Source organism: Myotis nattereri (genome assembly GCF_964212035.1).
Source record: "Myotis nattereri genome assembly, chromosome: 18".
In the NCBI taxonomy this organism is placed as follows: Eukaryota; Metazoa; Chordata; class Mammalia; order Chiroptera; family Vespertilionidae; genus Myotis; species Myotis nattereri.
The window spans coordinates 21,404,146-21,416,226 of NC_138093.1; the positions used below are offsets into that span (position 1 = coordinate 21,404,146).

The window sequence follows — 12,081 nt, forward strand, 5'->3', positions numbered from 1 at the left end:
TGCAATTGCTATGGAAAACGGGATGGAGTTTCCTCAAAAAAAACTTAAAAATAGAATTTCCGTATGATCCAGCTATCCCGCTTTCTGGTCTAACTTCAAAAGAACTGAAAACAGGATCTCAAAGAGATATTTGCACACCCTGTTCATAGCAGCGCAGTCTATAATAACCAAGAGGTATGAGCAACCCAAATGTCCATCAACTGAAGAATGGATTAACAAAATGTGTATATACTTGACAATGGAGTATTATTCAGCCTTAGAAAGGAAGGACTTTCTGTCACATGCTATGACATGGATGAACCTTAAGGACATTATGCTAAGTGAAATAAGCCAGTTACAAAAAGACAAATACTGTACAATTCTACTTATTCAGGTGTCTAAAGTAGTCAAATTCATAGAAACAGAAAGGAGAATGGTGGTTGCCAAGGGTTGCGGGGGGGGGGGGGGGGGAGAGGGACGGGGAGCTGTTGTTTAAAGGGTACAGAATTTCAGATCTGCAAGATGGAAAAGTCCTGGAGGTCTGTTTCACAACAATGTGAATCTACTTAACACCACTGAACTGCACGCTTAACATGGTCAATAGAGCAAATTTATGTCACGTAAATTTTTACCACAGTAAAAAACGTAGAATAAAAAACAATGTACATAAATTCATACAGACAAAAAGTAAAACAGAGATTCCCATGGGCTTGGGAGGTGGGAAAGAGGCAGTTATTGTTTAATGGACACAGAGATTTTGTTGGGGAAGGTTACACAATGTTGTGAGCATATTCAATGCCACCGGATTGTACACCTACAAATGGTTAAAATGAGAAATACTAGGTTATATATATTTTACCACAATTTAAAAAAAAAAAAAGAAACGTATTAAACCTCCAGCTAGAAATTCCTCTTGGCCTAACAAACTGGCAGGGGTGACCCATCTTGTATCACTTTGGATTCTTCCGCGGGGAACTATAAATATAAGCCATAAGTGAGACAGTAGGGGGCCAGAGGAAGTAGCCAGTTTTCTAAGCAGGCCCACTTTAGAATCAAGACTGTCTGTTTGACTATGCCACTACTTTGTGGAAGGAAACTTGGTGTAAACAAATGTCATTCCATATGCTGTACTCGGAGACAACTCAGTTTGAAGCCCTTGAACTTAGGAAGCAGGAATAAGAAGCCAGACACTTTAATGAAGCATCATTTGCTTTCCACAAAGACTTACCTTAGGACTCCTTTAAGTTATGTGCTTCTCTGGAGAGTTTTGAACAATCAACAAAAATTCAAGCAGCAAGTTTCCTGCAGCTCGTTCTGAGAAGTACCACACAGTGCGTGCTAAGCAGTGAGTTATAAAAATAAAGTTTGTAAACATCTTTGATATGAACTGTGTGCATGTTGATTTGGTGATTTGCTTTTCTTCTTTAGAAGGGAAATGAGAAGCTGTTGTCAAAACACTATTATCCCGAAGGCAAGCGAAGGGCACTGCTAGCGGCTCTCTGTCCTGGCTCTCCGTTTAGTCAACACACTCCCTCCTTTGCTGCTTCTCCAAGCACCATCCTGGACACACTGCAGGGATGCTTGGGGGCTAGAGCACCAACTGGGTCCCCTCTATGGGCAAGCTGCTCTCTTTGCTTCTACTTCTACTTTCAACTGAGATAAACCACAAAATTGTGCTTGCCAGGATGACAGGAGAAATGAAACCCATGTTACAAAGCACTCCAGAGTCCCTGGTTGAAAACAGAATGAGAATTGGTGTAGAGACAACCAATTCTCCAGTGAGTTTTAAAAAAATAAAACAAATCAAAGGGATACCTAGCCTGCTGGCTACTTCAAAATCCAGCAAGATCAAGAGAGTGTGCGCATTTAACATCTGAACAATGATCTCCTCAAGAATTACCCGCACCATGGACATAAGTGGTTAGTGGGGGCCGGCACAGCTGAGTTGAACACATGTATAATTTCTAAAGCATTTGATGTTGCCAACTAGAGAGTCTGCACTCGTTTCTTGGATATTTTCCAGTGGGATATTTTGTTGTTGCTATATTTAAGCATTTCCTGATTTTCCCCAACACTTCTAGTTCTTTCCACGCCCCCACTCAGCTGTTCTCATTGGTGCCAGTGCCTGCAGGAGAAGTCAGCAGTGAAGACGAAAGAGAAGCAAAGCCAGGTGGTGGCAGAGGTCCGGAAAGGTCCCTCAGAGCCCCAGGTCGAACCCACTCTGGAAAGACCCCTCCACGCACCTGCGGAGAGCGTCCAGGAAGATGTCTCCCCCCACGGTGTCGATGACCACGTTCACCCCGCCACTGCCCACCAGCTTCCTCACTGCCTCCTTCAGGCTGCCCTGACTGTAGTTCACGCTGGACTGTGCGCCCCTCTGCATGGCCAGCTGGCACTTCTCGTCACTTCCAGCGGCAGCTATTACCTGCATAAAGGACACAAAGCTGCTGAGTTTCAGAATATGTACCAAGAGGGGCTCATGCCATCCAACCTGCCTGCCACCAAAGGGTGCTAATCAAGGAAACCCATGGGACCTTGCTGACCTAGCATCAGCCTCAATCCAATGCATCAGCCCCAGCACACAGCACCATCGCACTGGACCCTCCATGCCCCACCATGGGACCCACACTTCCAGGAATCCTGGACCCCCCATGGGTCTAGCCAGGAGATGGTTCAGGAGACACTCGGTAAGTTCCTCCAAAGGCAAATTAAAACCACCATTTATTAAGCATCTCCTATGAGGCAAGTAGTAAGGACACAAACTAAATACCAAGCTACAGCAAATGAGAAAGGCTTTTCAGACAGTAAAACAAGATTTAATGGGAAGATCTGGACAGATACTAACCGGCTTCATTACCTACGGCAAATTACTTAGTAAGAACTAACACTTACATAGTACTTACTATGTGCCAGGCATTATTCTTAATTTGAGAGAGAGAGTTATATAGAGTATAACTCAATATATTAATAGCCCAGTGATATACACACTATTATTATCCCCATTTTAGAGATAAAGAAACTGAGGCAAAAGAACTTATGCCCAAAGTCACCCAGCTAATGGGAGGCAGAACTGGAAACCAAGTCCAGGTAATCCTTCTCCAAAGTTCAGGCTTTAACGTCTCTCTATATTGCTTGCCTACTTCTCTAAGCATCAGTTACCTCATTCACATATTCATCTTTATTTTAAGAATTCAGTGGAATACTACTGCACGTAAAGCACTTGCAAAACTTGGATAAATTGAATCTATTGTTATACACAGGCAATCACTTATTCTATTTAAACCTCATAAGAGTATCATGAGGAGGTATAAATACTTTCATTCTATTAGATAGAGATGTAGAACCAGAGAAGTTATTAACTCAGGATCTTCAGGTAGTAGGTGGTAAAAAAAAAAAAAAGATATTCAAACCCATTGCTGCCTGACTCCAAAGCCCATGCTTTTCCACTCCATCATGCCTAAGGCGTGACAAAGATGGCACCAATGGCTGCGGGGCATACTGTGAGGAGGTCTAGGGTTTGGAAGTCTCCAGAAAAGTTTCCAACACTCAGGCATTGCCTGGAGGTGCCTTATCACTGGGCAGCACCCACCAGCGCACTTTGGCCCCAAGGTGACTTTCAAAAACATCAGTGGCCTTAAAAGATTCCAAACTCACCCATAACAATGTGAAACTGAAAGCTGCCCTCAAATAGCTGCAGGTCCCGGAGGGCTGTCAGCACACAGTGCCACAGTGGGCGACACCTGACCAGGTCAGGCACCTGATTGCAATCCCAGGATTCTCACTAGGTCCTGGGGAGACCTGCTGTGAATCAATCTCCCTCTTGGTGCCTCACTTTCTTTACCTGTGAAATAGGGATAATAAACACTTTACATTACCCATCGCCCAGGGGTGTTGTGAGGATCAAGGGTTAGAGAACAGCGGTGGAGGCACTGTGAAAGCCATAGGAAAAGCTGCAAATGGAAGATGTTATCAAAATGACCTGTTCCAAGTAGAGAGCATGATGACATTATTTTTGTTTGCTTTTGCCTAAAGCCATTATTGCTGCTTAGATTAATATCTGAATTGAAGTGAACCGGTCTACTAAACTCCTGTCACTACTCAAAACAAATGGTACAATTTCATCTGTAAGTGTTAAATAGTCACAGGTTCTAGACAATTAGACTAAGTGTGGTTTCCCTGCTAAGAGAGGTGCTAAAAGCCCTTGTTTTTGACATGAAATGTGTTAATATCCACAAGGAGCCTCCTGGTATCTAAGATTGCTTTCAGAACTCACATGTCCTTCCCAAAGGAACTTCATGTGAGAAGGAGAGATGCCACCTGCCGAAATTCCAGACCAATCCAATTATCTCCCAGCCTGTAGATTCCTAGCACCTTCTGGATACTCCAATTGCATGCTTCATGGGAACTTCACACTCAGCAACATCCAAAACTGTACCCGACATGTCCTCCTGTGCTCTCAATCCCAACAAATGGCAAATCCACAAATTAACCTACTTTGCTCCTTCCCATTCAATGTCTAATAATAACAGGATCCCTTTTTAAGAGAGTCTTACTGACATGCCATCACCTCTAACAGGCACAATGCATGTGCAATTTCAATATTCCCACAACAACCCTACAAGGAAGGCATTACCAATGAGGAAACTGAAGTGATTATGCGATAGGCAGAGCTAGAATTTGAACCTAGGTGAGGTTAACTTCTAAGTCCTTGTGCCTTCAGCAATATTAGAATGCTCTCCAGGGACCAAATTCTCTATTTTCTTCCAATTTAGTACGTCTCGATTCATCACCTCCGCTGCCCTGGTTCAAGTAGCATCACCTCAGGCTGGGATTGCTCCAAGAGTCTGCCCTACCACTTATGAACCGCCCTAACCTTATCCATCCCTCATTCCCACTGCTACCACAGTGAACTCTGGAAATTCAGGGATGATCATGTCACTTCTCTACTTAACACCCTCATGTGCTTCCCATAACTGTTCAAATTCTCCAGCACCTCCTGATCTTACTCTGCCCACCTCTATAGAGTCATTTTCCACCGTTCTCCAGATCCTCTGCCCCACAGATGCTGTTTGCAAGTCCCTGAATGCAACATGTTAGTTCCTCTTCCTCTGTCTTCTAATAGGTCCTCCCGCCACTAAAATGGCCTTCACTTCACTTCTTCCTCTATTCAACTGCTACCAGTCCTTCAAAAACTCAGTTTCAATGTCCACCATCTTCAAAAATCCTTCCTTCTTTGATATCCACTTTCTTTCATTTGTTAAGTCATTCATTCAAAAAATAGTCACTGAGTGCCAGGCACTGGAACGACAATAATGAACTAGACACTGTCCCTGCCTTCATGAGGGTTTCAGTCCAGTGGGTAAGGTAAATTAATCTAATAATGACGCAAGTAAAAGATTAAGCATATACTGAGATGTGTAAGGTGTGTACTATGAATGAGAAGTATAAGATGCCATGAGGCCATATACAAATAGTGAGGGGAGGGAATTAATATTTCCTGAGGGACAAAGGATACTTCCCTAAAAAGTAGCATCTGAGTTTGAAGTGTGAGGTGTGGGGGTGGGAGGGGAAGTTCAGAGCATCACAGCTGAAGCGAATTGGACCTTGCAGGTCCCAGTTACTGGAAGGGCCAGTGATGTACTCCTAGGACCCCTCGTTCATCCACAGGTAAACAGGTGGCAAGGTTCTGCTCTAGGTGACTTTGCATCCCCCAGTGCCTTGTATGTGGTTTTTGCTAAATCAATGAAAACCATATTTTGTGGTATGATTCGTTTAAGTGGAGACTCTAACATACAAATACCTTGGCCTGGAGAACATTTGTTGCCACGTCTATCACTGCAAGGCCTGTGGCTCCAGCTGCTGCCGTCACTAGAACAGTTTCTCTGTGCCAAGAGAGAGACGAACGCTACTTCAGAAACCAGAAAGCGTCCAGCAATATGATCTCACGAACATTTTGAAACCAGGACATTTTAAAGCAACGAGAACTTCGAGACCATTTCATTCAACCCTTTATGTGCATGCCTTCTCCAGCCTTTAGGGCTGGGTGGTACTACTGTGGTCCAGTTTTCAAAACTTCCTGGGAGAAATATTCCTTAATATCTCTCGGTAGCCCCTTCCTTTGAGCAACCACTCAATTTCTGCCCCAGAAATTCTGTCCCAAATCATTCTCATACTAAACACTGCTGAATTTTAGGAGGTGGTGATCACATAATGGCCATGAGTCAACTAAACCCACCTCCCTGAAAAGAGCAGAAGGCAATAGGTAAACCCAGGTAAAGTGGGGGACTTCAGCACCTCTGAGTTTAAAATATCCCAGTTAAACCCACACAACCAAGCCTCTTGGAAACAAATACCACAGGCCTCCACTAAAACCAGGGGGAAGAATGTTAAACCAACTCCCTAAACATGAAGGTTTTCTAGAAGGTGATATCCAAGGTGGTCAGGTCTGGGAGGGATATTTCTCCAAATTCATACTGGCCAAGTTCGCAGTCTACCATTCCCTCCCAGAAAAAAAGGATTTTCCCACCATTACCAAACCCCAATCTCCAGTCACTACTTTCTTTGGCCTTTCCTTAGGCAGACTGAACGTGAGCTAAAGGCCAGGCACGGGAGAGGAAGGGGCAAGGCCTTGAGTACTTCTGATACCAGAGAAGGATCCTAGCCAGCTCTCTGTTGTCTACACAGTCCTTACCCAGGCTGGGTACATGCCCGATGCTCCAGGGCCATAATAGCAGTACCATAAGACACGGGCAGGATAGCAGCTTCCCGGAGCGGCACCCTGTCTGGAATCCGCCACAATGCCTGTAAAAGAGATAACAGTGACTTAGTGATTCCATACGTACCTGTTCCTAAAGGCTGCTCAGTCAATACTATGATTTGATTAAGTGATTGCTTTGCAAAGGGTAACACCTGTCAGGAACAAAGCCTAGTAGAAATCAAAACCAAGCAACCTGTGGCCAAGTTCAAGACCTGCGTGCATCAGTTTTCAAAATCTTAAAGTTGCACCTGCTCAGGAAGGAACCAACAAACTTATGGAGAATGCAACACTGACCACTCTACTATATAATGGGTGAACTGGATGTTAGGTATATTTTACCTCAATAAAACTGAGGGGGAAAATATGTACTCTTCTCCACTAGTGGGCACCATTCACATCCTGCACAACCAGATCTGGCCAACCTGGCTGGCTCCATTACCAGGGCCATCTCTTTCACAAGCTCCCATGGGAGAGAAACCCATTACATCCGGCTTAACTACCTAACTGTGGTCCAATTGAAAAGCCAGCCAGTTGCTTCCAGGGCTCAGAAAACAAAATGTTTCTTCATTAAACCACTCCATGCCAAGGTTCTTGTCCCAGCATCAAGAAGGGTTCAGGAATCTGCAGAAGGCTGTGCGTAGATTAATAAAGAGGAGTCCAGAGACGAAATATAATTTTGAAAGGCATTTGGGGGTCAGAGGAGCCTAGTTTAAAGGAAACTAGGATCTAAGACAGGGGTGGGCAAACTTTTTGACTCGAGGGCCACAATGGGTTCTTAAACTGGACCGGAGGGCCGGAACAAAAGCATGGATGGAGTGTTTGTGTGAACTAATATAAATTCAAAGTAAACATCATTACATAAAAGGGTACGGTCTTTTTTTCCCCATAGTTTTATTCATTTCAAACGCGGGCCGTAGTTTGCCCACGGCTGATCTAAGATCTAAGGTCTTAGGTTCTCAGGTCTTAAAGTCTAAGGTCTCCTTGTTCCAGGACCCCATGCTTTTTATTAACACAATTTGTCCTGAGGCGAGACAGAGATATACACTTCAAGGGGTCAGGTTTTCCTACAGAGTCCATTGACAGAATGGGGGAATTAGCCTACGGCTGTTCAGGTGTTTGGCCAGTAGGAGGCAATAACATGTAGATTAAGATGCCCTTCAGCTGTCCGGCAGCCATAATCAATTTAATGCAATGGTTCTCAACCTTCCTAATGCCGTGACCCTTTAATACAGTTCCTCATGTTGTGGTGACCCCCAACCATAAAATTATTTTCGTTGCTACTTCATAACTGTAATTTTGCTACTGTTATGAATCGTAATGTAAATATCTAATATGCAGGATGTATTTTCATTGTTACAAATTGAACACAATTAAAGCATAGTGATTAATCACAAAAACAATATGTAATTATATGTGTTTTCCGATGGTCTTAGGCAACCCCTGTGAAAGGGTCGTTCGACTCCCAAATGGGTCTCGACCCACAGGTTGAGAACCGCTGACTTAATGTATCCTGTTCAGGTTTGACGAAATGCCATCAGCCATTCCCAGATGCAGCCCTGCTGAACATGCTGGAATTGGTCTCCAGCAACTCCACACAAAGTTCTGTGCAAGGGCTATCACACCAATATAGAAAAGGGATTTAGCATTTGAAAGAAAGAAGAGCTTGACTGAAAAACAAGATATGAGCAAACAAATACAAAGAAAAAGGGGCGGGGTAGAGGGGGTGAGGATAGGTAAAAATTAAAGGAAGGAAATTTTTAAAAATACCTAAACATTGTATTGAGAGATAGGGATACCTTCTGGTCAGTGATACATTCTTCAGCCATACTGTTGAAGCCACTCACGCCAATAACTCGATCTCCCTGAAGGGAAAATATCGGTAAGGTAGGTTCAGATGCATCTTTCTTTCTGATTCTTTACGACCCCCCAGGTTTGCCCTAACTATCTATTTAGAGTTAATGTTTAGTAAATAATTCAGCCTTTTTCTCAATATCCCCACCAGGATGCCAAGCCAATCTGGGCATATTTTGGACAATGATATGGGTATCAATTAGAATATGAATATACATATGAGTTAGAATACCAGTGTTAATTTTTTTCACAAGAAGCTGAAACTTGATAATTTCCTATCCTCTGAGCCACGAAAGAACTTTTGTTGGTAACGAAAGTTTAACAAAGCAAGGCACTTCTACTGCCTTCCTTCCCTTCGGTGTCTTCTGACAAAGACCAGGAGACATAAGACCCTTTGGCTACAAATGAGTTGGCATGTTTCTCAAAGCTACGTACACATCAATTCTCTAAATTTCATCACATTTACCTCTTTGACTGTGCTGACCTCTGTGCCTGTCTCCAATACTGTCCCAGAAAACTCCATTCCTGAAACAAATTGTTTCGAGATTAGGTTAATCTGTAAAGCCCAGCACCATGGAGGTCAGAAGATCCTGACCCACAAGCTTTCTGGAACTGAGAGGTTTAAGTGCCTCCCCTCACCTACCCAGGGAGGAGGGGGAAGAGTGTTGTACCCAAATCACAGGAAAGTGAACTTAAGATTTTTCACGATCACAACCTGAAAAGCTGTAGCAGCCCCATTCTTACCAGGACACAAATAAAAATTTCAAGAATGAGTGAAAGCACGGAGGTACACAAGTACTTTTACAGGCACACCAATACTTTTGACCCAGATCACTGGGGGCGTGGGCTTCTACAGCACCCCAATTACGATGTTCACCATACTGGATGCCATGTCGCCTCTGCTGGACTGTGGAGTCCTCAAGGATATGAACCATATTTATTCATACAGTACTTGGCTCAAATGGATAAACTAGTATTGTCTGCCCTTTCCTCTTCCACCTCCAAAATTTCTGAATTTAATGATCATGCATTTCCCACTTGAGCTGCCAGAGGACTAACTCAGCTGAGTATGACATGACAGCTGCCCCCATCCAGTATTTCAGCAAGTAAAAACAGAGGGAAATGGTTCCAACTGTTGAGACACAACCAAACACCCTGAGGCCAAAACACAGCAACTATTTTGCAATTACTATATCCTTAACAGTACATTTCGGTATAGAATATACATGCACTATATACATGCTGAACTACACTTATACCTGTTAAAATAAATTTCAACAACAAAAATCAATCATGTGTCCACATTTTCAGAATTTAAATGTAATCAGATCGGGCATAGGAAAATCAGAGAAGACAGTGTGCTACTAGAAATGTATAAACTCTTTTCCTTCTTTCTGATCCTTTGATATTGGGTTTCTTTGGGAATGTATTTGTAAAGAATAAGAGTTTTGCCCCAGCTGGTTTGGCTCAGTGGATACAGCGTCGGCCTGTGAACCAGAGGGTCCTGGATTTAGTCAAGGGCACATGCCTGGTTGGGGGTTCGATTCCCAGTGGAGGGCGTGCAGGAGGCAGCTGATCAATGGTTCTCTCTCATCATTGATGTTCCTAATTCTCTTTCCCTCTCCCTTCCTCTCTGAAATCAATAAAAATACATTTTTAAAAAAAAGAATAAGAGTTTTAGCTGCAAAAAAAACCAAAAAACAAAAACAAAATTGAGGCAATGTTAAGGAATAAAAGAAAATGACTAGGACCAATGATGATTGGGATCAGAATTCTGATGGACAGAATGATATGTGAGCATTCATTTGTTCATTCATTTTAAAAATATTTATTGAGCATCTACTATGAGCCAGTTATAATGCTAAACTGAGAGATATAATAAGGGTAAAATAGTTATAGAAATTTCCCACAATCTAGTGCTTCTAATTAGTGGTGAGGCTGACATGTCTAAGATGTCACTGACAGTGGGTAGAGTCATAGATGAAGTGCATGGTTCTGAAAACGGTGTCTTCTTTCCCTGCAGCAGTCCCTTGGCCCCTCCACACTCACCAGGTGTGAAGGGAAGATGGGGCCTTTCCTGATACTGACCACGGCAAACCAAAATATCAGCAAAGTTAACTCCACAGAAATGGACATCAACTCTGACCTGTAAAGGAAATAGAGCAGAGCAGTATATATCCGTGGAGACAGTAACTGAATTATAGCAAAATATTTACTGAATACCTACTATATGCCAGGTACTGAACTAAGTCGCTATGCACAATCATGAGGCAATCAATGTGGACAATTTCCCTGGCTTCATGGAGCAAAAAGTAGGGTAGAGAAGACAAATATTCAACCAAATAACTGCGTATTTATGTGTTAAATTACAACTTCCACACAAAATTTTAAAAATAGAAATAAGTGATGCTATGAAGGCATAGGATGGGGAGACTTAACCTTTTGGGCAAGTCAGGAGAAATCATTAAGAAAGTAACACTTAAACTAAGAACAGCCAAGAGTTAACTATGCAAAATAAGAGAGAATCCTGGCACTGCCAAAAGCAATGTCATGTGCAAAGGCACTGTGGTGGGGACAAAAGAAAAACCAGCAAGCCTAGAGCACAAATAGGAGAGAGAGATATGGGGTTAGAGAGCAGGGCCCACACCATCCAAGGGTTTATAGGCTGTCTTGATCACCCTAGTCTTCAAGGTAGGAATAATGGGAAGACATTAAAGGATTTTAAGCAGGAGAGTAACATGATCAACTGTCTTGGGAATCAGGAATCATACTGGAGGCTAGTGCTAGATCACCAGCTTATGTTTTAGGCCAGCACTGAAGCTGAGGTAGGCCTGCAGCAGTGTAGCCAGCAGTTTCTTTAGACGGGGGGTGGGAAAACTTTCTGACAAGGGCCACTTGGATATTTATAACATCGTTCGCTTAATATAATTCGCTTAATATAAATTTATGTTGCTGTGAAAAAAAAAGCTCCTACATTTATTGAATTTTGAGTCCTGCCTGCAGTTGCCTAAATTGCTTACATATGCAGCACACACATGACCTCAAGCCACTCCACCTTGATTTATGGATGATTGGGGAATTAATGTCTTTCAGCACCCAAGTCCCAGGAAGCTGAGTGGCTGCCATCACGTGCTCACCCAAATAATCCAGCAGGTCCCTGTTAGTGGCACATTTCTCCCTCTTACAAGGGGTCCCCCACATTGAGGCTCCCTGCCTGCTGCACCCAGTCAGAAGTGCTCATTCTCCATGCCAGCTGACATTGTGTCACCAGAGTGATCAACCTCAAGTGACTTCCACATTTCACTGGAAATGCCCACAACCTTAAACCCCACACCACTGCAGTACAGCCGACGCGGGCACAAGGCACATACATAGTTCAATGGAAATACTGGACGTTGCTAGTGTAGGGGAGGAGGGAGGGCAGATAATTAGATGCTGACACCCAAGAGAAAGCAACGGATGGGGTCCATTTATCTGTGTTAAATCCATAGCTT

General features: G+C 43.2%; 1 protein-coding gene across 2 annotated transcripts in view; it reads right to left on the reverse strand.

The window, feature by feature from the left end:
• The window catches only part of LOC308533729 (quinone oxidoreductase-like protein 2), a 33,548-nt gene that overhangs the window by 20,754 nt on the left and 713 nt on the right, over positions 1-12,081 (reverse strand). For both annotated transcript variants that reach the window (XM_081111824.1, XM_081111825.1), the window contains exons 3-8: positions 10,637-10,733; positions 9,054-9,112; positions 8,533-8,598; positions 6,671-6,780; positions 5,780-5,861; positions 2,223-2,404 (exon numbers count right to left, since the gene is read on the reverse strand). In XM_081111824.1, the coding sequence (XP_080967950.1) occupies positions 2,223-2,404; positions 5,780-5,861; positions 6,671-6,780; positions 8,533-8,598; positions 9,054-9,112; positions 10,637-10,733 (596 nt within the window). The remainder of the gene's footprint in view (positions 1-2,222; positions 2,405-5,779; positions 5,862-6,670; positions 6,781-8,532; positions 8,599-9,053; positions 9,113-10,636; positions 10,734-12,081) is intronic.